Genomic DNA, 25,895 nt, shown 5'->3' on the forward strand with positions numbered 1-25,895 from the left:
TGCGGGGCGGATTTCGGAGTACCCGGCTCAGCCGACCGCTTGGTGCAAGCAGGTTGGCGGCTCAGAGTTGATCCGATAGCAGGACGACGAGGTCATGACTCACCGGCCTTCCCCAACAAAATAAATCAATCTCCTGCAAGACTGCGCTCACATTTGTGCTTGCTCTCGTCTAACAAAGCACCGTACAGCAGCACGAGCTACTCGCCATGCCGCTCCTGTTTCCCAACCTCCGGGTACACCAGGTGTTTGGAGGTACGTGGCGCAGCAGCCAACCCACCGCCACGGGGTAGTAACTGACGACGTCACAGCCAACACAGATGTGCGCGAGGCTGCGGTAGCGCAGTTTGCTAACGCTGCAGGTCGGCAAGACGCTGCTCACGACAGCGCTCATACGCTCCAGCGCGTCGCGGTACGCCGGGGCCGGGAAGCGCATCTTCTACCTCAAGCCCGTGAGCACCGGCCCCGAGTCCGAGTCGGACGTCGCGTGAGTGCCCCGGCTGGCTGCAACTGACACTGGCCAGCTTTGTCGAGAGACATACGCGCCAGTACGCGGACCGCATCGCCACGCGCAACCTGTTCCAGTACCGCGAGCCCATGAGCCCGCACCTTGCGGCGCAGCTCGCCCCGGATCTCGTGAGGCGGAAGATGGGCGGACGTGGCTGATTGATGCGCAGCCGTTCCCCAAGAGCAACGACGAGCTCGTCCGCGGTGTGGAGAAGTACGTCGCAGAGGTTGCGAGCGGCCTGGCTGGGAAGGACGGTCACGTCTTTGTCGAGACTGCAGGAGGTGAGTTGCGAAGTCATTCGGGGTTCAACTGACCCCAGGCGTCCACTCGCCCGCGCTGCACCCACCGCACACCCAGTCGACGTTCCTCCGTCCGCTGCGCCTTCCCGCTGTGCTCATCGCGTCCCCGCACCTCGGCGGCATCTCCACCACGCTCGCGTCGTACGAGTCCCTGTCAATACGCGGGTACGACGTCAACGCCGTGCTGTGCCTACACGACCCGTACTACCGCAACGACACCTTCCTGCGCGACTACTTCAAGGACCGGGGCGTCGGGTTCTGGAACGTGCGCCGGCCACCACAGAAGCAGGGCACGGTCGAGGAGGACGCCGCGCGCCTGGCAGAGTGGTATGCGTCGGTTGAGGGGCTCGGCGGCGAGCAGGAGGGCGAGGGCGGCGTTGGCGGCGCGGTCGACTGGCTCGACAGGAAGCATGTCGAGCGCATCGAGGAGATCCGGAGCATGCCGAGGCGGACGCTCGACCAGGTCTGGTGGCCGTTCACGCAGCATGGTTTGGTGAGCTAAACTGTTCGGTGCCACTTGGCTGACATGGCAGGTCAACACCGAGCAGCAGGTCATGGTGATCGACTCGGCTCACGGCGACTTCTTTGACGCCTACTACGCCAAGCCGAAGGGCGAGGAGGCGGCGGCGGAAGAGAGCATCCTGGAGCCGTTCTTCGACGGGGCAGCGAGCTGGTTCACGTGAGTGTTCCCTACGAGCTCAACTGACGCCAGCCAATCCCACGGACACGCCACCGAGGAGCTCACGCTCGCGGCGGCGGAAGCGGCTGGGCGGTACGGCCACGTCCTCTTCCCGTCAGGCAGCCACAAGCCTGCGCTCGAGCTTGCCGAAAAGCTCCTCGCTACTGTCGGCAAGGGGTGGGCGTCGCGCGTCTTCTACTCGGACAACGGGAGCACAGGCATGGAGGTGGCGCTCAAGGCCGCGCTTCGCGCCAGCGGCAAGCGATATGGGTGGCAGGGCGAGATTGGCGGCGACGTTGGCGTCATTGGCCTTCGGGGCGGATACCACGGTGACACGGTGAGCTGGCAGCTTCGATCCACAGCTGACGACAGATCGGCGCCATGGACGCCACGGAAGCGTCGACGTTCAACAAGGCGGTCGACTGGTACAAGGGGCGCGGGCACTGGTTCTCGCCCCCTGCCGTTCTGGTCGAAGATGGCGCGGCCACAGTCTCGACGACCGGGCCGGACGCCTGGCCTGGCCTCCCAGACTCGTTGGCCCCGAGCTCGAAAGCCACGCCCGACGGCTGGGCCGTGCCCTTCGGCTCCGTGGCCGACGTGTACGACCTCAAGACGCGCTCCACGTCCCCGCTGGCCGAATACTACCGCGCGCACATCCGCGAGACGCTGGCCGACCTCACGGCCCAGGGCCGGCAGTTCGGCGCGCTCGTCATCGAGCCGACGTGCCTCGGCGCCGGCGGCATGGTGTTCGTTGACCCCCTCTTCCAGCTGTGCATGGTTGACGTGGCGCGCGCCAGCGCCGACCTGTTCGCCGGCGCGCGCGACGACGCAGCCTACGCCGCCGAGCTCGCCCGCCCCCACGACGCGAGCGAGTGGCGCGGCCTCCCCATCATCTTTGACGAGGTATTCTCCGGCCTCTACCGTTTCGGGTACCACAACGCTTCCAGCGTGATGGGCACGACGCCCGACATCTCGTGCTACGCCAAGATCCTCACCGGTGGCCTCCTTCCGCTGTCGGCGACCGTCGCGTCCTCGTCCATCTTCAACGCCTTCCTCTCGGACCGCAAGGTCGACGCCCTCCTCCACGGCCACAGCTACACTGCCAACCCGATGGGCTGTGCCGTCGCGCTGCGCGCGCTCAAGATGATCGAGGACAATGACGCGGCCGACACGTGGGCCGCGCCCAAGGCCGACTGGGGCGTGAGCACAAAGGACGAGAGCGCGCGCTGGAGCCTCTGGCGCCGCGAGTTCGTCGACCAGCTCTCCCGCCTCCCGCAGGTGAAGGGCGCCATGGCCATGGGCACCGTGCTCGCCGTCGACCTGCACGACCCCGACGCAGACTACGGCTCGCTCGTCGGCCAGGCGTTCCTCGACCGCCTCAGGGCCCACCCCGTCGCTGACCCCACTGGATCCGCGCCGCCCTTCCGCATCCACTCGCGCCCGCTCGGCAACGTCGCGTACGTCATGACGTCGCTGTGGACAAAGGGCGAGACGGTGCGCGCAATGGAGGACGTCATCTTGGAGGAGCTGCAAAAGGCGTGATAGCCGATCCATTCTTGCTCAGAAGGTGTAGCACATGCATTGATTACAGGTATTATGCGTGGTATGTTGTTTGGCGGGTTACTTTGGCCGGCGGATGACCTCCTCGACCTCTCGTTGTGGCAGGCCGGGCGGCGCAGACCGGCGAATCTCCCTGGGGGTGTCAGTGGCTGCACAGGAAAGAAGGCAGCTACGCACTCGAGCTTGTCCTTGTCGCCGCGCTCTTTGGCCGACTCGGCGGCCTTGCCCCACTGCCCGCACTTGGCGTACAGGTCTGGCCGGGCCTTGGCGTCGCAGCGGGGCACGTAGCTCGCCGCGTGGAGCGGCTGCGGGGGGTCGAGCGAGAGGAGGTGGGTCTGGGGCGTGAGCGTGGGTAAGCGGGCACTCGTTTTCTACCCACCACAAATGGCTCGTACCCGATCGGGCTCTTCTTGCTCTTTGCAAACGTCTCGATGCCCTCCCAGTTGTGCGTCTTGGCCAGCGCCTTGAGCTTGAGCCACCACCAGCGCTTATCTGGCACCTTCCAGTCGGCGCGGATGCGGTCGGCGCGCTTGCCGAGCCCCTCGATGAGCAGCTCAGAGATGAAGGCGTCAACCGTCAGCCCGGCAAAGTCAAACTTGTGGTCCGTCTCGCGCTCGTACTGCAGCTGGACGGCCAGGAGGCGCTGCGCCTCGTCGGCCATCTTGGCCTCGAAGCCGCGCGCCTTGTCCTCGGCGAAGAACTTGGCCGCCTGCTTCAGGTGCTCTATCCGCTCCTCTGCGACGGCGCTCGTCCCCGCCTCCTCCATCTCGAGCGTCGCGTTCTCCGTCCGCCGGTCATCCTGGTAGTAGAAGTCGCGCAGGAGCTGGCGGTCGTTCTCCTTCGCATACACCTGCAGCAGCTTGACCGCGGGGGTGAGCTGAGGGGAGAGCGAGTCGTCGAGCACCGCGAAGAACTCGCCCGGTGACAGCGACGAGTGGAGGCGAAGGAGGACGTGGTACACAAGGTCGGTGTCGCCCGACCCGACGGCCTTCTCCAGCGCAATCTTGTCCTGCTTCATTCTCAGGAGGAGGGGCACTTGCTCGGCTGCTCGCGATTCGTGGTCCAGGAGCTGGCGAGTTAGGTGCTTTACTTGCGAGCCAACTCACCATGGTAGCGAGTCGCACACGCCCATTCTCGTATGCCTTCTGGGCAATGTCCGAGTAGCTGACATCCTTCTCGCCCTCCTTCTCAAACTTGCTGACGATGGCATCGCACAATGCGGCATCGCCGTCAGTGTCCCTTGGGTCGCCCTTGGCACGAGTAATGCGAGCAGCAGCCCAGTGCTTGAGCACGGGGTCGGGTCGCAGGCCGAGGTGTTGTGAGATGCGCAGGGCAAGGACGTGCTCGTTCCTCGTCAGCAGCCGGGAAATAAGGGCGGGTGCGCCAGCGGCAATGTACCTGTGGTGTTAGTGGGCCATCACAGTTGGTTACCCACTGTTGATAGGTGATCGGAATTCCGACCTCGTAGTACCGGACCGCATTCAGCACCTTGAGCGTCTGAGCCATGGTGACAAAGTCGTTGGGGTTGTAGAGGTCGAGGAAGGCGCGACCAAACTGCGCCGCCTTGAGCAACCTCCGCTGCCATGTCACCTCCCACTCCTGCCCCGCTGCCTCAATGCAGGTGTCGACGGCGCGTGCAAGATCGGGCCGGATGCTGCGGATTGCCTCGTCCGCCTTGGGGGACTTGCGCTCAAAGTGGTCGAGTGCGTCGTAAAGCACCGCGGCGGGGTGGTCCGAGCCTGGCCTGAAGACGGCCAGGAGGGCGTCTGGCTGTCAGCTTGTTTGGCGCAGCGGTCAAGCTCACCTGGGACCTTCTGCAGAACCTCGCACGTTGCCGACGAGATGATCCGTAGCGAGTCCACCTCGCCGACGATGACAGCTGCAGGCGGGTGGTCGTACTGAATCGACTCGCCCTTCGGCCCGACGATCACAACTCTGCCACCCCACGACAGCACAACAGCGTTGTCACCGCACCACTTGACTCGCTCCGGTAGGCGATCAGGGAGGCCATGTAGGTCCGTCCCGCTGCCTGCAAACTGCGAGATGTCGACCTCGGAAAGGTTGCGCGCAAAGTCGGACGACACGACCCAGAGCATGCCAGTCGCGGTGACGAGGGCGAGGAAGCGGCCGTTGGGGCTGAGCGCAATGTGGCTGAACGGGCCGCGGCTGATCCGCTGGTCGACGCGTTCCAGTGCGTCGAGGGTTACCACTGTCGAGCCGGTGGACACCAGCACCTCGACGTGTCCGCTCGCCGAGTACTCTGGCGGAATGACGGCCCATGAGTGTGGCGCCTCGCTCAGTCCGCTGTCGACAAGTTGGGATACGCGCCCGCCCTTCCATCCGCGCGTCTCGACAAACTGCAGGCCGCCAGTGAGGACAACCAGACCGTCCTCCCAGGCTCGCGCAGACACGACGCCGAGGTCGGCCACCTCTGAACCGAGCGTGTGCTGCGTGTACTCGCCCGGACTGCTGAGGTCGTACAGCCTGTATGTCCCCTCATCGGAGAGGACGACGAGGTGAGTGCCAGTAAACTGCAGGAGGATGGGGGGTGATAGTTCCCACTGGGAAGGTCAGCGTGGTGTCTGGGGATCTTCCTCACAGTGAAGGTCGCGATGAGTCGTCCCGAGCTTGCATACACCTGGATCTTTGGCTTGCCGCCCGTGTGCCGGCTCTGCAGCAGAACCTTTCGCTCGTCGCGCATGAGAGCTGCAGGTAAGCCGAAGCTACACATTCAAAAGCTCACCAATCGGCCCGCCGTTCCGGCTGACGGCGACCAGGTAATCCGACAGGTCGGGGACGTTCCACGCCATCTGATAGACCTCTTCCTTGCGGTAGAATACATCCTCGATCGTGTCCCACCTGGCAGGTGAGCTGAGCCCTTCAAAATGCTACTCACGTCGCCGTGGGAGATACTGTGTAGGCCATTGTTTGGTCGAGGAGGAAGGAGGATGGATGGATCGAGGTCGTGAGCGATCCGATGACGGCTCACTACGATGATGCGTTATGGTTCCGCGGACATGCACGGATCTCCACGCCATGAGTATGGGCGATGATGACGGCGTTGAGTGGCAACAAGGCCCACAGTGTCTCCCGCCGTCCTCGACCTACTCCTCCCTCACCTTGACGCCTCGACGAGCCCTTCAACTCATCCTTCTCGCTTGTTCGGACATCACCATGGCACTATAGACGAGAACCACGACACACGCTTCGCCCCCAGACGCCACCATTGCCTCTTGCATTCACTCCACCATCACCGCTACCCACATATAACACCCTGTACCACCCCCCATCTCGACGCCCACTCGCATGTCGCCAGCAACTTACCTGTAACAACGCCAGCCCCACGACCACAGCCTACTCGCCATGTGGTTCCCCTCCTTCCTCACCTTCAACCTCCCGTCGCTACCATCTATCTCCCTGCCGGCGAACATCCAGCGCCGGTTCCTATCCTATGTCCTCCGACGCGCTTTGGGCCGCTTCGTCGTCTCGTCCTCGCTCGACGTCGAACGGATACAGGCGCAGATAAGCCAAGGATGGGTTGAGATTGAGAGACTGGAGATTGACACGGCGGTGAGTGGCGACACGGTGTGCTTGTGCTGAACCCCATAGGAGATAAACGGCCTCATTCCCGAGTCACTCCCGTTCACCGTGACCTCGGGCGAGGTGGCCAAGGTGTTTGCTCGCGTGCCATTCCCAAACCTATGGTCCGACCCGCTCTCTCTGGCTGTCGAGTCGTTGACGCTGGAGGTGACTGTCGCACCTCCGCCTTCGCACGGCAAGTCGACGCTCGCGAATCTCCCGCATCTGGGCCGCTCGGAAGGCTCGGAAGTCAAGCATGCGCACCACCACATCGACCTCGCGAGCTCGGTTACCTCGGCAGCGGACGACTTTGTTCACGACGAGCTTGACGCGTTCGAGGGCGCCGAGCTCGACCGGTCGATCCGTGAGAGCTTGATACTCTCCCACACGGACCCATTCTTTCGCGAGGCGTTGCCCGGTGGCTTTCCCTCGGCGGGCTCTTCCCCTAGTGGCCCCTCCAGCCGGTGGCAGAGTGAGCCCGAGGCGAACCCACTCCCCGAGCAGGTGGAGAGTACGACTGTTCTCACCGGCTTGGTCGAACGCATCCTCTCCCGCCTGCAGATCAACGTGAAGCAGGTCCGAGTGCGGCTGCGGTACGAGGATGACCAGCATGGCGGCATTGTCGAGCTTCGACTTGGCCAGGTGGCGTACGCCGATCAGACCCCAGAGGCTTCGACAGAACCTCGCAAGACCGTCAGAGCCGTCACCGTCTCGTCTGTGGCCGTGTACCTCCTGCCTCTGCCCAAGCCGCAGGCAGAGCAAAGGCACCCTCCCCGCCCGTTTCCCGTCGCGCGCACGGCCTCGAACACGTCTTCATCGTCATCGTCCATGTCTTCGGATGACAGCAACGACCAGTTCCACTCCATGGCCATGTCGCAGGCAGTTGCCGACTTGCGGGAGAGTGTGATTGTGCCGCCTGCCGATATTCGGTCCAGCCGACAGGAAGCGCCTACACGGTCCGATCTGAGGTTCAGCACCATGACTGCTGCGTCTGGGCGGAGCATCTACCAAAGTGTCTACTCGGAAGCGCAAGCCGGCACCGATGACGAGTCGGTGGCATCCACGGCCTTGCCACCAGATCCATGGAATGTCCCTCTCCCCGAGTCACGCATTGAACTCCCCAGCCCACCGCCACCACCTTCGGATTTGAGAGCCAGCACCATGACGACTGCCTCTGGCCGAAGCATCTACCACAGCGTGTACACCGACGCAGAGGGGGGCGACGACGTGTTCCGGAGGACGGCCACCTTGCCGCCCGATCCTTGGGACGTCCCGCTTCCAGAATCGCACATTGAGCTCCCAGTGGAATCACCAGGCTCACCAGGCTCACCCGACTTCGAACCTGTCGATGAGGTGTCATCACCAATCATTGCGGCCCCTGTCCCGGTGAGAGCTGCCACACCACCGCGACCTCGCACACCGCCATTTCGGCAGGTACCCGAGGTTGAATCGCCACCAGCCCCGTACCACGCCCCCCATATGGCGCAGAGCTACACGTCTGAACGGACGAGTAGGACTGCTACCCCCACTCCCGCAGCAGTGCCCGAGGAGCCTACAGAAACACTTCTCTTGTCCTTTGGACCCGAGGACATCGTGCTCAAGTTGACGACAACATACCCTCCTACCCCACAGCCCGGGTCGCCACCTCGAACGTCAGTCCCACCGGCGAATCCACTGCCCTCTGTGGATGTTGACCTGTCGATCGGTACCGTGTCGTCGGTCATTCTTCCTCGGCACGCCGCCTTTCTTTTGGCATTGGCGCAGGCGGCTGTGCCACCATCCCAGCCTCCCCCGCGACAGCCGGAACCTTCGCAGCCAGGTAAAATGGACAGCCAGAGCGGTCTACCTCGCCTTGATGCCCGAGTCCACGTAAAGGGTGTCTATCTTGCTCTCGTTTACGATCTAGGCCGAGTGACGGACGAGTTCAGGGAGTTGGCCCAGCAGTTCTTCCAACGGCCAGCCAACGTGAGCCTGCCTATGGGCCACTTGCGATTGAGGCTTGAGGACATTGCTGCGCTTTACGCGGCGCCTGGCTTTGTTCCCCAAGCCAGCCCGAGGAAACGTGGGGACGGACGGAAGAAGGCTCCCAGTGGCCCACCACCACCTGTCGTGACTCTCACCGTTGGCGATCTCTCGCTCTTCGAGTACCTTGCCTCTGCTGAAACTGGCGACGATGAGCCACCGGGCGGCTCGTTCCCCGTCCTCACTTTTGACGTTAACCTGTCACGGCAGTACGAGATTCCTCCCGGTGCATCGTCAAGCTTATCCTCGGCACACAAGCGGTCGTCTGACCTGTCGGCCTTCCCAGAGTTCGAGTCGATCGACTGGCGAAACGCGAGCGTTCAGAAGCGGAGCAGTGAGAAGGTATGGAAGGTGAAGCCAAAGTCCAAGGGGATTCTTCGGGGCACAAGTGGATCAGAAGCGCCGGCTGGCCCGGTGCTGTCAGTGCGCAAGCGCTTGGATCCAAGAGATGGTAGGTCAAAGCTTTGACGTGGTGCTGACTTGCAGCGGCGACGGTTGAGCTTCTCCCTGTCCACGCTTTCCTGGACCTGTCACTCGTGGAGCGCCTCCTCCCCCTTCTGCGCTCTTTGGCGCCTCTGGTTCAATCGCCCAGCGACCATGTGCCTACACCGACATCACTGCACCCTGGGCCGAGGCCGTTTATGCCGTTGCGCTCCGAGTCGATCATTGATGATCTTACCGCCACTGCGACTGGCCGTCGGGCTGTCGAGGAACCTCGCACGATCCTGACCGTTTCGTGCCCGACGATCCGTCTTGACATTCGCTGCCCGGCGCCACCTGCCCGGCGTGGATCTTGGGGCGACGGCGCACACCTAAGATCTGGCATCGTTACTGTCGATATTCATGGTCTCAAGGCGAAAGTGGCACAGGACTCGGGCCCTACACTACCAGGGCGGAGACCAAGCACTGGCGCGTTTGAACCACCCCCAGACCAGGGCGGCATCAGCCTCGAGTGGCAGAAGATGGTTTTCTTGTTCAGTCGCGTTCCAGGTGCGTACAGGTGGCGTTGTGGAGGTGATCAACTGACCTCTGCACCCAGACAAGCGATCTTCTGCGTTCCTCGTCATCGGCCCCTTAGCGCCTGACCCAGGAGACGAAGAGCTGTTGCTGCCATCCGTATCCATCAAGTCTGAACTCGCCCCTGCTACTGGAGTAAAGACCCAGGCAGTTTCGTGCAAGATTCCATCTGTACAGGCAAAGATTCGGCAGCCAACGGTCGAGGGCCTTCAGTTCTTCGCCGACGACATTACCCACTGGCTCGACGGAGCGTTCGGAGATGGTTCGGCGCCGAAGCCTCGCGATGACCTCAAGATGATTGGTAGTCGCTTCTTTGGTTCCAAGGCTTCGTCGTCGGGTTCCAGCTCGGCAGTCGATGACGAGGACGACGAGCTTGCCGCTACTCTGCTCCGCGTACTGGTCAGCGAGGTGGAAGTGGCCCTTCTCATCCCCAAGGGTAAACGGCCACCCAACACCGAAGGTTCCGAGCGTATTGTCTCGTTGCATGCCTCCGACCTCGACGTCAAGCTGGAGTCGAACAAGGTCAACAAGCAAGAAACATCAATCATCCTTTCTGCCATGGACGCCGACGTGATCCATCTTGAAGATCTTGGGGCTGACCCAAGTCGCCTATTTGGCCGGACCACGCCGTTGACCTTAACTACCCACACTCAACCCTTAGTCCATCTGCGCTTCTCGTCCATCACACATGCCGATCGTACCAAGGCTACGGGTATCAAACTTGCCGCGACAGCGTGCACGGTCTTCGTGACGAAAGATCTGGAATGGGTGCAAGACCTCGCACGGTACGCCAAGACGCCAGAGGGCGTGTTTGAGGACGTCGTCCCTAGCGAGGTCACTCGAATCCAGTTGAACCTCAACGACTGCAGCGTTCACATGGCGGCACCAACGCTGGGTGGTGCTCTCCTCGTCGTTGCCAACGACTTGGAACTCCGAACGGCTATCGAGAGCGATGCAGACGAGAACAGCCTCGATCTTGGCCTCGCAGGCGTGCATCTACTCGCGATCGACGACCTTGGAGCCGCTGGTCCGCTGCAAATGGGTCACCAGTTCTCAATCGACGCTTGGAAGCGCGCAGGATACGCTCAGCTTGTGGAGATTACGTCGCTAGACACCCAAATCCTCCGTTCCATGATCCCACAGGAGACCGTTCTCGTCGATGTCCTTGGTGCGACGGTGCGGGTGACGGCATGTGCCGACTCGCTCTCAAGCCTCGGGACGCTAGCAGGGGACATGGGTAAGCTCGTACCCGCCAAGTCTGTCGTCAAGACTTCTCCTCCACGGCGCCACATGTCACTCGACCAGACGATCGATGTCTTTGCATCCGTGGACCTTGACGCATTTGGACAGGCGCCCGAGATTGTGTCCGGAGCCGACATGATCGAGGATGACCTTCCGACCAACCTCGACTACCTGGACAACGCGGCCCGCCAGTCCAAGACGGCACCAAAGGTGGACCGCGTGACGGGCGAGTCGCTGCGCTCCTGGGAGAGCACCGATGACGAAGTGCTCGTCCATGGCGATGTTCGAGGCGGCACTGTTCGCATTCTCATGACGGAGCCCTTTGAGGAGGAGCCCAACTACTGGGACACCTTGCCCGTTCTTAGCAACCACGAAGACACGCGCATGGGCAGGACCCGTGTCAGGGTCCAGAACTGCAATGTGTCTGTTCTTCTCCACGACGGTTACGACTGGCAGAAGACACGCAAGGACATTGAAGACGAGATCAAGACGGTCCGTCGGCGTCTGGAGAAGATTCGCCAGCTGCTCGCGTCTGGACAAAAGGCCGACGCGTCGATCGAGAAGACGAGCTCGGTCCTCTTCAATTCGGTTTACATTGGTCTCGACGGTAACCGAGGTGACATGGACTCGACACAGCTGCTCGCTGCGATAGATGACGAGTTGGACGACCTCGGGGCTGCGGAAACGGCGAGCCAGAGCAGTTGGCAGACCTTCCCGGAAGCCGGTCCTTGTGCTCGGTCTTCGCCTGTGCCGACGAAGCGATCGCACGTCCGTCTACATGGCAAGCGCCTGACACGGTCCAAGCGCGGGCAGATAGAATTCTCGCTTTCGGATCTGCGCGCCGACGTCGACATCTACGGCCCGGAGGATCCAACCGCCTCACGTGTCCATGTTACAGCCCGATCGTTTGACATTCTCGACCACATCAAGACGTCTACCTGGAAGAAGTTCCTCACGGAGATGAAGTCGGACTCGCGGGGAAACCTGCGCGAGACGGACGCTAACATGGTGCGCCTGGAGATTGTCACAGTGCGACCCACGCTCCCGGCGCCTGACGAGGAGATCCGCGTGAGGGTAAGTCAGCTAAGGCGCCTGTAGTCGGAGCTGACTCGCCAGGCCAAGATCCTGCCCCTCCGCCTGCACGTCGACCAGGACGCACTCGACTTCCTAAAGTTCTTCTTCAGCTTCCAGGCACCTCAGCCTGCCACAGTGGCTGTCGAAACGGAGCCCAAGAAGGAGCCGTTCTTCCAACATGTGGAGATCTTCCCCGTCGAGCTCAAACTCGACTACAAGCCCAAGCGCGTCGACTATGGTGCCCTCCGCCAGGGCCGCACGATCGAGCTCATGAACTTCTTCCACTTTGACGGGGCGGAGATGACGCTGCGCCATGTGACGTTGTCGGGCATCACTGGCTCGACGCGACTCTCCAACATGCTGCAAGACATCTGGACGCCTGACGTCAAGGCGAACCAGCTTGCCGACGTCATCTCGGGCATCTCGCCCATCCGCTCGGTCGTCAACGTTGGATCTGGAATGGCAGATCTGATCCTGCTGCCGATTGAGCAGTACCGCAAGGATGGGCGTGTGGCACGGGGCGTGCAGCGCGGCACCAACTCGTTCCTCAAGTCTACTGCGCTCGAGCTCATGAAGCTTGGCGCCCGGCTTGCCACAGGCACGCAGGTTGTGCTCGAGCGGGCTGAGGGCGTTCTCGGCGGCAAGCCTGGGAACAGTGTGATTCTCGAAGCGACTGGCCAGGGCAACTCGTCTGATGACGAGGAGGCCGAGGAACGGAGCCGGTACGCCAACCAGCCGCTCGATGTGCGCGAGGGCGTGCAGGCTGCGTACAAGAGCCTGTCGAGCAACATCAACTCTGCGGCACAGACGATCCTCGCCGTGCCTATGGAAGTGTATGAGCGGCCCAGTGATGACGTGAGTACTGTGTGTTGTTGTCGAGTTTGGCCGGCGTTGAACCCGATCTCAGGGACCACTGACGGCTGTGGTGCGAGCCGTGCCGATTGCAGTGCTCAAGCCGATGATTGGGGCGTCAGAGGCGGTGAGCAAGACGCTGTGGGGGTTGAGAAACACGCTCGACCCCGAGGGGAGGCGGGAGATTGGCGACAAGTACAAGTAGTAGTGGAGCAACAGCAGCAGCAGCAGCATTGGGTGATGGCATGTCAATCGTCTTTACGTGTAATCGGGGTGGGGTCTGGGCGTGCCTGGAGGTGAGCAAGTGGTGAAACGGGGCCACGGGTTGTAAATAGGCTAGGACGGTCGTTTGGTTGATGTTTCAGGAGCGACCAAGTGGGGGAATGGAGGTATGGGGAGCGGGGAGCGGGGGTGGGTGGGTGGGCGAGTGGGCGTGCATGGGTGAGTAGGATATGGGGGTGGGCGAGGAGTGCGAGGAGCATGCGATCTGGGCGCAGGAGCTCGATGCATGCGAGTGATCACGCATGTACGCACGCAAGTCACACACGCGTGATTGATTCTGTCGTGGCGTTGGCGTGAGTATTGTGCGGCGCGCATGCGGCGCGACAGACCCCAATTGTGCATGTGATCAGGCGGTCGGTCGGCCGGGAACACTGGGTCATGTGGGCCAGCGTGGTGCTATGGGGCGCGGGTGTGGGCGTGATGGGGCTGCGCGGTGCGCGGTGAGATGCCGCTGCGTGCCGGCGAGAGCAGCGCGCATGCATGCATAGATTATGGGGCTGGCTGGCTCGGGATGCGCTGCGCGTGGTGCTGGTCGAGGCTAGGCGCTGCATGCATAGTGCGTCGCTCTGCCTGGTGCAGCCGCGCCGCGCCCGCTCAACCGCCACCCGGGACTAAACCCCGTATCGCCGTGGCCGACCGTCATGACGCGCCTGGCAGGCCTCCACCAACGAAGTGGCGGCCAGAGTAAGGGAAACGTGGTGGGTGGGGGTCAGCTGCCCCTTTGCCTTCCTTGGACCTGCCTCGCTGCTCCCCTCGCCCGTCACTGGCTCGCTCGTCTCCCCCCCATCCTCCGCCCCCCGCCGTCCCCCTCTCCCCCCCAACCCTTACCTGCCTCCGCCGTCCCTCTCCGTCCGGCAAGCAAGGCCCAGCAACGCCCAGCGCACACGGCAGGGCAGCAAGCATCACTGCGATCCACTCGACTGGGCCACCAACTAGCTACCACCATCCACCGACCACCACCACACCGCCCAGCCCAGCCCAGCCAGCCGACAGCCACCGACCAACCACGCACCCACACTTGCACTTGCAACAACCACACCCACACACACACACCACAACCACCACCACCTTACATACAGTCGGCACTCGACAACAACAACAACACCACCCCCTCAGCGCCATCACAAGCGCAAGCTAACACCCGGAACACGCAAACACAAACACTCCGCTCGCGACCACTCACCCCCGCCCCACCGGCGCGCGACCCACCACCAACGCGTCAACCTTGAGCTTCCTCGGCGCGCAACACGCCCAACAACGCAAGGTGCGTCTGCGTTAGAGATGGGCAACGTGTGCTCTTGCTCCCCTGGGGGCTGCGGCCGCGCATGGCAGCGAGAGCAGCGGCATCGCACCCCCACCCCAGCCCCCCCTGCTCATCACGCCGTGGCGTCCCGTACCGCCGCGCATCACCCTTGTTGATGTTGCCTGCACGCTGCCTGCCCAGCAGCAGTGTGCGGGATGCGGTCACCCCCCGCTGCTGCTGCCCGGATGCTGCTCGTCGTCGTGCCGGCGCGGTTGCAGCTGCCGCCGCCGCGCACGTCGGACGAGGGGGAGGGGCGCTGGCAGCGTCTGCTGCCTGCTGTCTGCATTACACCTACTGTCCCCACCACTGCCTTGCCCCCCATCGTTGCGCGAATCGTGTTATATAACCCGTGCTGACTGGTGCCTTCGCGCGTCCTCTGCTCCGTTCCGCCCTCGCAACACTTGTCTCTGTCGCTCCCATTACGCAATCCCCCACCCAACGCTCAACGCACGCTTTCACGCGGCCTGCATCCCTGCCTGGCTCACTCTCAACTCCACCTACGCCTGCATCCCTTTCTGCGCTGCCCATCCTCGCCATCGCCGCTCCCCTACGCCTCTACCCCACCGCGCCGTCCGTCATCGCCCCCCTCCCGGCGCCCGCCGGCCCCATCCGCCCACTGTGCGACGCCGACCAATTGGCCACCGTCGGCCCCACTAACCCCCCTCCCGCTGCTCTCACCTGGTCGCGTGCACAACCACCATACAGCCCTCACTCTTTGCCACTATGAGCAACGTCGTAAACGGCGTCAAGGTGTCCAGTGAGTTGGCAGCCGCCTTTGGCCTACCCGCAGCACCACTTGCTCACTCCCAGACGATGACCCGAACAGGGTCGTCACCGTCACCGCCCACGAGGGCAAGTCGGGCCAAGAAATGGCCATCACCTACACAAACTACAAGGTGGTCGGAAACGGCTCTTTTGGCGTAGTCTTTGCCGCCAAGATGCTCCGTGCGTAGCCGCACGCACTGATTAAATCACAAAAGCTCACACTGACTTCGTCATAGCTACCAAGCTCGCCGATGGAACCGAAGTTCCCGAACAGGAGATTGCGATCAAGAAGGTGCTCCAGGACAAGCGGTTCAAGGTGCGCAGACACGACACGGCCCTAGCCGAGCCCGAGCCCAGTCTAACAAGCCCAGAACCGTGAGCTCCAGATTATGCGCCTGGTCAGCCACCCCAACGTGGTAGACCTCAAGGCCTTCTTCTACTCGAACGGCGACAAGGTGTGTTGGCCGCCGCCCTGTGTGCCGCGAATCCATTGCTCACATCGTCCCAGAAGGACGAGGTCTACCTCAACCTCGTCCTCGAGTATGTGCCCGAGACGGTGTACCGCAGCCTCCGCTACTACACCAAGCTCAAGCAGATTGTTCCCATGCTCCAGGTCAAGCTCTACATGTACCAGCTCCTCCGATCCCTGGCCTACATCCACTCGGTCGGCATCTGCCACCGTGACATCAAGCCTCAGAACCTCCTCCTCAACCCCAACACTGGCATCCTCAAGCTCTGCGACTTTGGATCCGCCAAGATTCTCGTTGCGGGCGAACCAAACGTGTCGTACATTTGCTCGCGCTACTACCGCGCACCAGAGCTCATCTTTGGCGCCACCAACTACATCACCAACATTGACATCTGGTCCACTGGATGCGTCATGGCCGAGCTCATGCTCGGACAGCCCCTCTTCCCAGGAGAGTCGGGCATTGACCAGCTCGTCGAGATTATCAAGGTTCTCGGCACCCCCACGAGGGAGCAGATCAAGACGATGAACCCGAACGTGCGTGTCGCACCAAAAATTGTCGCTAACCCAACCAGTACATGGAGCACAAGTTCCCCCAGATCAAGCCCCACCCCTTCACCAAAGTGTTCCGCCCTCGCACCCCCGCCGATGCCATCGACCTCATCTCCCATCTCCTAGAGTACACTCCTACGGCCCGCTTGACGTAAGTGGATGGGCCAAGCACGTGTTCTGACAAGCTTCAGCGCGCCCGAGGCCCTCGTCCACCAGTTCTTTGACGAGCTCCGAGTGGAGGGCGCCCGTCTGCCCAACGGCAAGGACCTCCCCGCCCTGTTCGACTTTACCAGGGCAGAGCTCTCGACCCGCCCCGACCTCATCCGTCGGCTGGTCCCCAAACACGCCGAGACCGAGCTGCGCTCGCGCGGCATCGACATTGACGACTTCAAGCCAATTCCGTTGGAGGAACTCCGTATCAGCCTCGACTGATTCGCCGCCCGCTTTCGAGATTGATTTTCCTACCTCCGTTCAGCATCGCCCGGCCACCTGTCATGTTCCCCTCTCGAATCCCCCAATCGCTCCCTTGTTTGTCTGAGCCACGGCGTCGTCGCCTGTCCCCCCCCCCTTCCCTAATGTCTACTCTTCTTCTCTTGTGCGGACGGACCGACAGCCATCCGCACATCCCGATTTGTCCACTACCCACTCTCCCCCAAACATAATCACGGGGTGGTGCGCAAATGTGGCAGGCGACGAGCGTCGTGTGGAGCCTGGGCGTGGGAGGAGTCTGTGAGAGGTGCCGTTGTGTCTTGGAGAGTGAGGCGCGTGGGCGATGAGAGAGCGGGTTCCCCTGTACGAATTGGATGAAATGCATTGACTTTAGCCAGCGGGGCGGGGCTGGGAGGGGGTACTATGGTATGAGTGGGGTGTGATGTTGTAATGTGATGCTCGGTGGGTTGATGTCGTCTTCGTCGTCGTCGGCGTGCTTGCTCTAGTGTCCTACACCAAGCGTTGAGGCGTCGCCGCCGTCTTTGTCTCTGCCGCCTCGAGCCGCACCGCGAGCCCCTTCTGCGCCTCGTACTCTGCCAACCGGGCTGCGCGCTCGCGCGCGCGCTGCTCCTTGCTCTGCGCCTCGAGCAGCTGGGGCGGGGGGCTGATCACGCACGTAGCGCAGTCCTCGTCGACCACGGCCGCGGGCTGGACGACCTGCGCTTGGGCGGCCTTCTTGGCGTTTACGCGCTCCTCGTCGCGCAGGACGCCGAGGTACATGTTCTGTGGGGTCAGCTATCGGAGGCTGGGCCCGGCACCCACGTCGCTCTCGCGCTTCTGGAGCCAGTGGACGCCGTAGACCGTCGCGCCCATGAAGGCCATGGACACGCCGAAGAAGACCTTTGATGCGCGGGACATTGTGGAGTGGTGAGATGTGGTCGGTGTCGGTCGCTGTGGAAAAAGTCGGAGGAGAGGTGCGGTCAGTTACCGAACGAGCAGGCGATTAGGTTGCGCGGTAGCGGCGGATTAGGCGGCGTAGGCGGCGTGCAGCGTGACTGCTTGTTGAGTAAGTCACGTGGCCCGAGTGTGACGGGCGGGCTGGGCGGCGGCGCAGGGACGCGCTTGCTGCGACGAGGCGAGCCACGACGGACGGCTTGACTTTGGCCACAAGTCAACAACGACCCATCACTCCGCCCACTCACTCACGAGCTAGCCTAGCCGCGGCAGCACCACGACCCCAAATCCCACCACCACTCCGGCAGCGAGCCGAGCCGACCGAGCACACCACGGCCTGACGGCGAGAGCGGGCGAGAGCGAGAGCGCATTGATCGATCGACACACTTCGCATCACACACTTGCTCGCGCGCCGACCTGCTGACCACCTGCCCAGCATGTCGGGCAACAACATCAAGGTGGGTTGGGCTTGACTGCGCTATGCTAACCCGCGCAGGTCGTGTGTCGGTGAGTAGAGCTGCTTCGACGCCGGCCGCATCCCCCAGCTCGGCGCTCGCCGCGGCCCATGCGCCGGTCCCTCCTCACGCCGCGCTCACACCCCCAGGTTTCGACCCATGAACCGGATGGAAATCGACAACCGGTCAGAGAAGTGCATCGACATCACCGACGACGACCTGACGGTGCTGCTCAAGAACGGCCAGTCGCTCGGTAGGTTTGGAACGACGACAGCGCTGACATCCAGCTGGGCCCGAGAAGGACGGTATGTGCAGAGGCGCCGCGCCGCCGTTAGGGCCGCCGCTGCCGCCGCCGCCGCCATCACGTACTCACTCCCCCCAGGCTTCTCGTTCGACCGCGTGTTCGACACCAACACCAAGCAGGAGCAGATCTTCGACTATGGTGTAAAGGGCATCGTGGAGGGTGCGTTTCGGGAGCGGGCCCCTTGCGCCAGCTGACCCGGCAGACGTCATGACCGGTTTCAACGGTACCCTGTTCTGTTATGGCCAGACGGGTTCGGGTAAAACGTTCAGTGAGTAGCGGCGCGGCGACGGGGCTGGCGCTGGCGCTGACGTCGCAGCCATGATGGGCGCCGACATTGAGAACGAGGAGCTCAAGGGTCTCATCCCCCGCATCACCGAGCAGATCTTCGCCTCCATCCTCTCGGCAGACAGCAACATCGAGTACACGGTCAAGGTCAGCTACATGGAGATCTACATGGAGCGCATCAAGGACCTGCTCGCGCGTAAGTGTGGCAGTGGGTTCGTGGCTGACTCTGACTCCAGCGCACAACGACAACCTCTCGATCCACGAGGACAAGACGCGCGGCGTGTACGTCAAGGGCTTGACAGACGTGTACGTTGGCTCCGAGGCCGAGGTGTTCAAGGTCATGAAGGCCGGTGGTTCGAGCCGCGCCGTCTCGTCTACAAATATGAACGCAGAGTCGTCGCGCTCCCACTCCATCTTCGTCATCGGCATCCACCAGCGCAACACGGACACGGGCAGCCAAAAGTCGGGCAACCTCTATCTCGTCGACTTGGCCGGTTCCGAAAAGGTTGGCAAGACGGGCGCGTCGGGTCAGACGCTTGAGGAGGCGAAGAAGATCAACAAGAGTCTGTCGGCCCTCGGTATGGTCATCAACTCGCTCACCGATGGGAAGGTGAGCTATAGTCCGTCGACCTAATAGCTCACACGCCCAGTCTACCCACATCCCATACCGTGACTCCAAGCTCACACGTATCTTGCAAGAGTCGCTCGGTGGTAACTCGCGCACTACCCTCATCATTAACTGTTCCCCCGCAACCTTCAACGAGGCTGAGACCCTCTCCACCCTCCGCTTCGGTATGCGTGCCAAATCGATCAAGAACAAGGCACGCGTCAACGTCGAGCTCTCCCCCGCCGAGCTCAAGGCCATGCTCAAGAAGACGGTCGCCGAGCTTGCGGCTGTGCGCGAGCACGCCGCCAGCCTCGAGGAGGAGGTCAAGATCTGGCGCGCCGGCGGCAAGGTCGACCAGGCCAACTGGACCATCCCTCTTGCTGCGGCCCAGGCGAATGCGGCCCCGCGCAAGCTCGCCACTGGCAGCCCTACCCCCACCCAGACGTCTGTTGGCGAGAGCCGACCCGAAACGCCCACAGCGTTTGGTGTCGGCCTGGACAAGGACGAGAAGGAGGAGTTCTTGCGGCGTGAGAACGAACTCAGCGACCAGCTCGCCGAGAGGGAGAGCGCCCTCGCCGCACAGGAAAAGCTCATGGTCGACTTGAAGGACGAGATTGCCTACCTCAAGGAGCAGGAGGCGTCTACCATCAAGGAGAACAAGGCCATGTCGACCGAGCTGTCCGAGCTGCGCATCGCTTCCGCCCGCCTCGAGTCCGAGTCCAAGGACGCATCCATCACCCTCGACACGTACAAGGACAGAGTGGCCGAGCTCCAGCGCGACATTGACGAACAGAAGGCCCACATTGAGGAGCTCAAGAAGGTCCAGTCGCGCGAGAAGGAGGAGGAGAAGGAGAAGCGCAAGCAGGAGATGCTCAACGAGATGCTGTCCAAGATCGACATGGGCGGCGCTCACCTCGACCCTGCCGGCGAAAAGCTCCGTGACCTTCTCAAGGACTTTGACAAGCTCAAGGACGCCGGCAAGGAGGCCGACATCAGCAGCCAGACGCGCGAGCTTATCCGCTCCCACCTGGCCGAGAACCAGGAGCTCGTCCGCGACCTGCAGGAGCGCATCCGCGTCAGCCAGGAGGAGGCCGAGCTGCAGAGCAAGCGCCGGCAGGAGGTCGAGAAGCTGCTCGGCAAGCGCGACGACGCGTACGAGGAGCTGCTCGAGAAGACGACGTCGTCCCAGTCGGTCGCTGTCGCCGACATCAAGTCGCAGTTCGAGGCCAAGTTTGCCGCGCAGGAGGAGCTGCTCCGCGGCGAGATTGCCGGCCTGACCGAGCGCGCCGAGAGCCGCGCTGCCGAGATCCGCCGCCTCCAGAGCACGATCGAGTCGTACAAGCTCTCCAACGAGGAGCTCAACCGCGCCCTGACGTCGGCGTCGGCCGGCATCGAGGACGGCGAGACGTTTGCCAACGCCACGCGTGAGCTCGAGCGCAGCCGCAAGCAGCACGAGATTCAGTACGCCGAGTTTGAGATCATCAAGAAGAGCTTGATGAAGGATCTGCAGAACCGGTGTGAGAAGGTGAGTCGGCGCCCTGGTGCCTCCAACCTGTTCGCTCAGCTCCTGACACGCCCAGGTCGTCGAACTCGAGATGCAGCTCGACGAGGTCCGCGAGCAGTACAAGGTCATTGCCCGCTCGGCCAACTCGCGCGCGCAGCAGCGCAAGCTCGAGTTCCTCGAGCACAACCTCGACGCCCTCAACGTCGTGCAGAAGCAGCTGGTCGAGCAGAACACGTCGCTCAAGAAGGAGGTCGGCATCGCCGAGCGCAAGCTCATTACGCGCAACGAGCGTATCCAGAACCTCGAGACGCTGCTCAACGAGGCCGACGCGCGGCTGCAGCAGAAGAACCAGCGCTACGAGACGCAGATCCAGGCCATCCGCGAGCGCCTCGCCGAGGTGCAGGCGCAGCAGCAGCAGTCGTACAACCACGCGCGCATTGCCAAACCATTGCGCGGCGGTGGCGGCGGCGCCCAGGCTGCCCAGCCCGTCTTCTCGAGCGCCAACCCTCTGACAAGAATCCAGGACGAGTCGGCGGCGAGTGCCAAGCGGCAGTCATGGTTCTTCTCGCCGTCCCACTCGCCGCGCTAGGCGGTTGCGTGTGGTGGACAGGACGTAGTAGATGTTTTTACGATGTTATAGACTCGGGCACGCGGTGTGGATGAGTGGACTGATGCCCCTCATCGAAGAAGTTCTCATATATGTTGAGGCTCAGAGTCATCCTGGACTCGTCTTCAAGACGACGCTCTTTCAACGGCAGCGCGATCTGCAACGCGAGTCACCAGTCCGCCACACTCGTGGGCGCATTTACGTCATGTCCGAGTCTGAGACCTGGGTCTGATTATGCTGCTTCGTTGGCGTAGTATAAAACCCCTTATACCCCTCTGGGTCCGAACCGTAGACCATACACACGCCGAGTCCGTCGACATGCCACAAAGACATGCCTACATATGCCCAAGCAACAGTCCTACACCTCCCACTCCAACCCGCCTGCGCCCCACGCCCCCTCCCCCTCGTCAATAGCACCGACGACGACCCCTGCCCAGAGCCGCATGAGCCGCCGCTCCTCCGGCCCGACCCACACGCGCTCCCCCTCGCCAAGCCACCACCCGTCGGCGCCCCAGTCGTCGCTTTCCCCGCTCCGCCCAACTCCAGCAATCAGCTCGCCCAGCGGCGGCGGGCTATCGCGGCTCAGCAGCGCGCGCGCGGCCGGGCGCGCGAGGCTCTCGCCGTCGACGCCGAGCACGCGCGCGAGGGCGGCGTGCCGGGCCTTCGAGGAGGGCAGGCTGTCCAGCGCCGAGAGGACGCGGACGAGCGCGGGCTCGGCGAGCAGCTCGCGCAGGGGCTCGGACGTGCCTAGCGGTGTTAGTGTTGCTGGGGCGAGGGCTCACTGATCCGCTCGAGCTCGGCCTGCCGCAGCGGCTTGGGGTCGTCGCGCTTTAGCGGGTCGGTGAAGATCGCGTCGTCGGGCTCGGGGGGCCACTTGAGCGACGTGAGTGGCCGGAGGGGGGCGGGCGGGGCTGGTTCGGGGGCGGGGGCGGGGGCGGGGGTTGGGTCGGCTGGTTGGGAGGTTGAGGCGTCGGGCTCGAGGGAAGGTGCTGGGGCCGAGGCTCCTGCTGATGACGCGATGCATGCGCCGTCTGATGGTCAGCTCGCTCCTGGACGCCCTCGTAGCTGGCTCACCCTTGTGTGTCTTGTAGCAGGCGACGGAGCAACTGAGGTGCGATGTCAGCTAGTCCGTGAGCTCCTTCCTAGTCAACGCACTACCTCACCGGGCACGCCGAGCACCGGTACTTTGACGTCTGCACCTCGCACACCTCGCAGACCTTTGCTGTTGCTGCCTTGGGGCCCATAGTCGTCGATATCGGCTGCAGTGTGCGAATGGACGAGGACTGGAGGACCAAAGTGGAGGTTGCCATTGCCGCCCAAAACAAACGTCACCAAAAAATCGGCCCAGCCAAATTTGCTCCCGTCTCAACGTCAAGTTGATCTCGGCGAAGAGCAAAGTCGCATCCACTTGTTGTGGTTGTCACCCACATCAACAGACGACATGAGCTTCCAAAACGGCTACGGCGGCGGCGGAGGCGGATACGGCGGTGGTGGCGGCGGCTACGGAGGTGGCTACGGCGGCGGCTACGGTGGCGGCGGTGGTTACGGCGGCGGCGGTGGTGGTGGTGGTGGTGGTTACGGCGGCGGTGGTTACGGAGGCGGCTACGGCGGCGGTGGGCGGGGAAGGCGCAGTGAGTAGCGCCAGAAGCGACAGCGCAGCAGCTAACCACCCAGACGACCGTGGACGAGGACCGCGTGGCGGTGGCGGACCGGTGCGCTCGGCGCCCGAGACGACGGCCGTGCGATTGCGCAAGATGGTGCTCAAGCTCGGCGACGACGAGGTGGGTTGCGCCGGCGGGCGTGGCTGACAGGCAGGAGTTTGACGCGGTCGAGGACCCGCCCCGCCTCGCAAAGGTCCTCCGCCGGCAGTGGCGCGAGGGAGCGCAAGGCGTGCTCGATGGATTCCGCTATGGCATCACCGAGCAGCCGTTCAAGCACCACCACTACGTCTCGCTCCTCCTCCAGCTGGGCTACCGTGACCCCGAGGACGAGGAGAAGCCCGAGGGCGAGGCAGAGGGCGACGAGCAGGTCGGCGACAAGCGCAAGGCCGACGACAGCGAGCCCCAGTTCGCCCGCGAGGTCCTCGAGGACATTGGCAAGAGCTTCCGCGCCGCCGTCGAGGGCCGCGAGTGGCTGTCTGCCAGGCTTCTCGTGGGTTATTATGTTGAGTCCAACTAACCCCGCAGCTCCAGTTCCTCTCGCTCCTCGTCGCGCCCGGCCTCGTCAACCCCACCTCCCTCCTCGACGTGTACAAGGGCCTGCTCTCGGTCCTCAACGAGGTCGGCGGCGGCGGCGACCGCTCCGAGCGTGCCGTACGCGCCGTCGGCGAGGGCCTGATCCGCTCCGCGTCGTCGCTGTACCCCGCCTTCCCCGAGGAGGTCGAGGCGCTCATCAGCAGCATCGAGGCCTTCATCCTCAGCCGCAGCGGGTCGCGCGAGCTCGCCAACCCCCTCGCGCCCATCCTGCCCGTTGGCGAGGTGGCCGAGCCGTATGCCGACGTGAGTTGCTGTCTCCGTACGCGAACTAACTCTCCAGACGCTTGCAGAGCTCCTCACGGTCCTGCACGCGCTCCGCGCGTCCGACTACAACCCGCCCGAGATCCTCCTCCGACCGTACGAGGCCCTCCCAGCCCCCGACAGCGACCCCTTCCTCCTCACCGCCGTCTACATGCCGCCAGAGATGTACGACGTCGACGAGCAGAACCCCCAGGCTGGAGAGGGCCAGACGGGCGGTCTCCGTCTCTTCGCAGATGACGTAGGTTTCTGGTGTAGGACCTCCACTAACCTGCCAGGTTGTGCCCAGCCCCGACACTGTCACCGGTTGGACCCTCCGCAGCCTCGTCCTCGACATGGTCGCCATCTTCGAGGTCAACCGCAAGGACTGCGCCCGCCTCCTTCTTGCCCTGCCACGATACCTCCCCCCTGGGACGTTCAAGTCTGAGGACTCCGAGTCGACCTACTCCCTCGAATCATCGGTCATCGGCACGATCCTCGGGTCCTACTTCGCCCTTCCCAAGGCTCCCCACAAGCCGATCTACTTCTACTCGGCCATCACCGAACTCTGCAAGCTTAGCCCAAGCACAGTCGCCCCGCCCGTCGGCCGTGGTGTGCGCAAGCTCTTCACCCTGCTCGGCCACGACGGCCTCGACGTCGAGATTGCCAAGCGCGCCTCTGACTGGTTCGCGGTGCATCTCAGCAACTTTGGCTTCCAGTGGATGTGGAAGGAGTGGATCCCCGACCTCGAACTCCCTGCCTCGCACCCACGACGTGCGTTCATGCGCCGTGTTGTCGAGCTCGAGATCCGCCTCGCCTACCACGACCGCATCCTCCAGACTCTGCCCGAGCCCATGCTCCCTCCCGAGGCGGGCGTCGTGTCGGCCGAGGCCCCTGACGAGGTCTGGGTCTACGAGAGCAAGGACAACGCCTTGCATACCGAGGCCGAGCACCTGCTCCGCCTCTTGAAGCAAAAGGTCCCGCCTAACGAGGTCAAGGACTACCTCGACAGCATCCCTGGAGCCCGGACAGAATCAGGGAGCCTCTCTCCCTCGGTCCTGCTCATGGCCGCAGAGACCATCTTGCATCTGGGCTCGCGCTCCTTCTCGCATTTCCTCAACGCCACCGAGCGCTACCTCGACGTGTTGAGGCACCTCAGCCCAGACTTTGCGTCCCGGCGTGTCCTCCTCGATGCTGTCCAGTCATTCTGGCGCAACTCGAGCCAGCAGCGTCTCATCACGGTCGACAAGTACCTCCAGTACGGCATCCTTGAGCCCTTGGATGTTGTCGACTGGATCTTCTCGGACGACTCGCCGAGCAGCACCGACAACGGCGACGGCTGGACAGATGGTGACAAGTGGGAGATGCTCCGCATGACGTTGGACAAGGTCGTCGGCAGGGTTGTGGCTGTGCGCCGCCGCCTCCGCGCCGTTGACAAGGCCGACGAGGTTGCCCGTGCCCGCCGCGCTGCCGAGCGTCTTGAGCGTGGCGAGGGTGTCGGCGACGACGAGGGTGACGAGGACGAGACGATGCTGGAGCGCTCGCGCGAGTCGCGTGATGCGCAGGCGTCGCTTGACCTCCAGACCAACCGCCTGGAGAAGGTGTTTGCGTCGGTTGTGCGACGATTCGCGGCCGAGCTCCTGCCGTGGGTGTACGCCCCTTCGTCCGAGTCGCTGGGTCTCAAGGCCGTGCTCGTGCTGCTCGACAGCGGTGAGACGGGTGCGTGGCACCTGCGTGCTCGCTGGGGATGGTGGCGTGAGTTTGTGCGCCTCTACGCGCCGCACCTCGAGCCCCTCGCGGCCAACATTGAGTCGTCGGTGTTTGCCTCGCTCCCCGCTCGCGAGAGCAGCGACGAGTCAGCCGAGGCGAGGGCCGAGGGTATGGTGAAGCAGGTGTGGAACGACGTCCTGGGCCGGGAGTAGACGTGGTGGCCGCTGTAGTAAATCCGTAGAAATGCAGCTGTTCTGCCTGCCACACGGCGATCGGCGATCATGGCGTTCGATCTCTGATGTCAATCGTCTGCCAGCGAGTGACGACGATCTTGTTCATGCTTGCACCACG

At 63.2% G+C, this 25,895-nt stretch overlaps 8 protein-coding genes across 8 annotated transcripts; 5 read left to right on the forward strand and 3 right to left on the reverse strand.

The window, feature by feature from the left end:
• Nucleotides 1-206: 206 nt before the first annotated feature.
• Nucleotides 207-3,025, forward strand: Q8F55_002118 (uncharacterized protein; the record flags this gene model as incomplete). The annotated part of the gene is made up of 9 exons (XM_069350726.1): nt 207-252; nt 309-319; nt 360-484; nt 522-633; nt 675-786; nt 825-1,297; nt 1,338-1,483; nt 1,517-1,820; nt 1,856-3,025. 9 exons carry the CDS (start codon nt 207-209, stop codon nt 3,023-3,025), a joined length of 2,499 nt encoding a protein of 832 aa, XP_069211112.1.
• Nucleotides 3,026-3,103: 78 nt separating this feature from the next.
• On the reverse strand, nt 3,104-5,968 carry vps16 (Vacuolar protein sorting-associated protein 16; the record flags this gene model as incomplete). Its single annotated transcript, XM_069350727.1, has 9 exons — nt 3,104-3,176; nt 3,221-3,378; nt 3,423-4,112; nt 4,150-4,441; nt 4,479-4,809; nt 4,848-5,604; nt 5,643-5,749; nt 5,787-5,902; nt 5,940-5,968. The coding sequence occupies 9 exons, from the start codon at nt 5,966-5,968 to the stop codon at nt 3,104-3,106; spliced, it is 2,553 nt and encodes an 850-aa protein (XP_069211113.1).
• A 438-nt stretch (nt 5,969-6,406) lies between these two features.
• ATG2 (autophagy-related protein 2) lies at nt 6,407-13,034 on the forward strand (the record flags this gene model as incomplete). Its single annotated transcript, XM_069350728.1, has 6 exons — nt 6,407-6,613; nt 6,653-9,095; nt 9,131-9,634; nt 9,684-11,977; nt 12,020-12,832; nt 12,885-13,034. 6 exons carry the CDS (start codon nt 6,407-6,409, stop codon nt 13,032-13,034), a joined length of 6,411 nt encoding a protein of 2,136 aa, XP_069211114.1.
• Nucleotides 13,035-15,137: 2,103 nt separating this feature from the next.
• Nucleotides 15,138-16,629, forward strand: gsk3 (glycogen synthase kinase 3; the record flags this gene model as incomplete). The annotated part of the gene is made up of 7 exons (XM_069350729.1): nt 15,138-15,171; nt 15,225-15,359; nt 15,416-15,495; nt 15,551-15,634; nt 15,688-16,182; nt 16,221-16,348; nt 16,389-16,629. The coding sequence occupies 7 exons, from the start codon at nt 15,138-15,140 to the stop codon at nt 16,627-16,629; spliced, it is 1,197 nt and encodes a 398-aa protein (XP_069211115.1).
• A 507-nt stretch (nt 16,630-17,136) lies between these two features.
• Q8F55_002122 (uncharacterized protein) lies at nt 17,137-17,544 on the reverse strand (the record flags this gene model as incomplete). The annotated part of the gene is made up of 2 exons (XM_069350730.1): nt 17,137-17,409; nt 17,449-17,544. The coding sequence occupies 2 exons, from the start codon at nt 17,542-17,544 to the stop codon at nt 17,137-17,139; spliced, it is 369 nt and encodes a 122-aa protein (XP_069211116.1).
• A 473-nt stretch (nt 17,545-18,017) lies between these two features.
• Q8F55_002123 (uncharacterized protein) lies at nt 18,018-21,324 on the forward strand (the record flags this gene model as incomplete). Its single annotated transcript, XM_069350731.1, has 10 exons — nt 18,018-18,038; nt 18,077-18,087; nt 18,185-18,288; nt 18,323-18,340; nt 18,418-18,498; nt 18,542-18,607; nt 18,656-18,820; nt 18,861-19,234; nt 19,275-20,756; nt 20,812-21,324. The coding sequence occupies 10 exons, from the start codon at nt 18,018-18,020 to the stop codon at nt 21,322-21,324; spliced, it is 2,835 nt and encodes a 944-aa protein (XP_069211117.1).
• A 376-nt stretch (nt 21,325-21,700) lies between these two features.
• Nucleotides 21,701-22,586, reverse strand: Q8F55_002124 (uncharacterized protein; the record flags this gene model as incomplete). Its single annotated transcript, XM_069350732.1, has 4 exons — nt 21,701-22,089; nt 22,125-22,373; nt 22,417-22,448; nt 22,498-22,586. 4 exons carry the CDS (start codon nt 22,584-22,586, stop codon nt 21,701-21,703), a joined length of 759 nt encoding a protein of 252 aa, XP_069211118.1.
• A 197-nt stretch (nt 22,587-22,783) lies between these two features.
• cbc1 (Nuclear cap-binding protein subunit 1) lies at nt 22,784-25,756 on the forward strand (the record flags this gene model as incomplete). Its single annotated transcript, XM_069350733.1, has 6 exons — nt 22,784-22,973; nt 23,017-23,123; nt 23,158-23,493; nt 23,529-23,840; nt 23,878-24,096; nt 24,134-25,756. The coding sequence occupies 6 exons, from the start codon at nt 22,784-22,786 to the stop codon at nt 25,754-25,756; spliced, it is 2,787 nt and encodes a 928-aa protein (XP_069211119.1).
• Between the last annotated feature and the right edge of the window lie 139 nt (nt 25,757-25,895).

Source organism: Vanrija albida, assembly GCF_041260175.1.
Source record: "Vanrija albida strain AlHP1 chromosome Unknown contig_2, whole genome shotgun sequence".
Taxonomy (NCBI): domain Eukaryota; kingdom Fungi; phylum Basidiomycota; class Tremellomycetes; order Trichosporonales; family Trichosporonaceae; genus Vanrija; species Vanrija albida.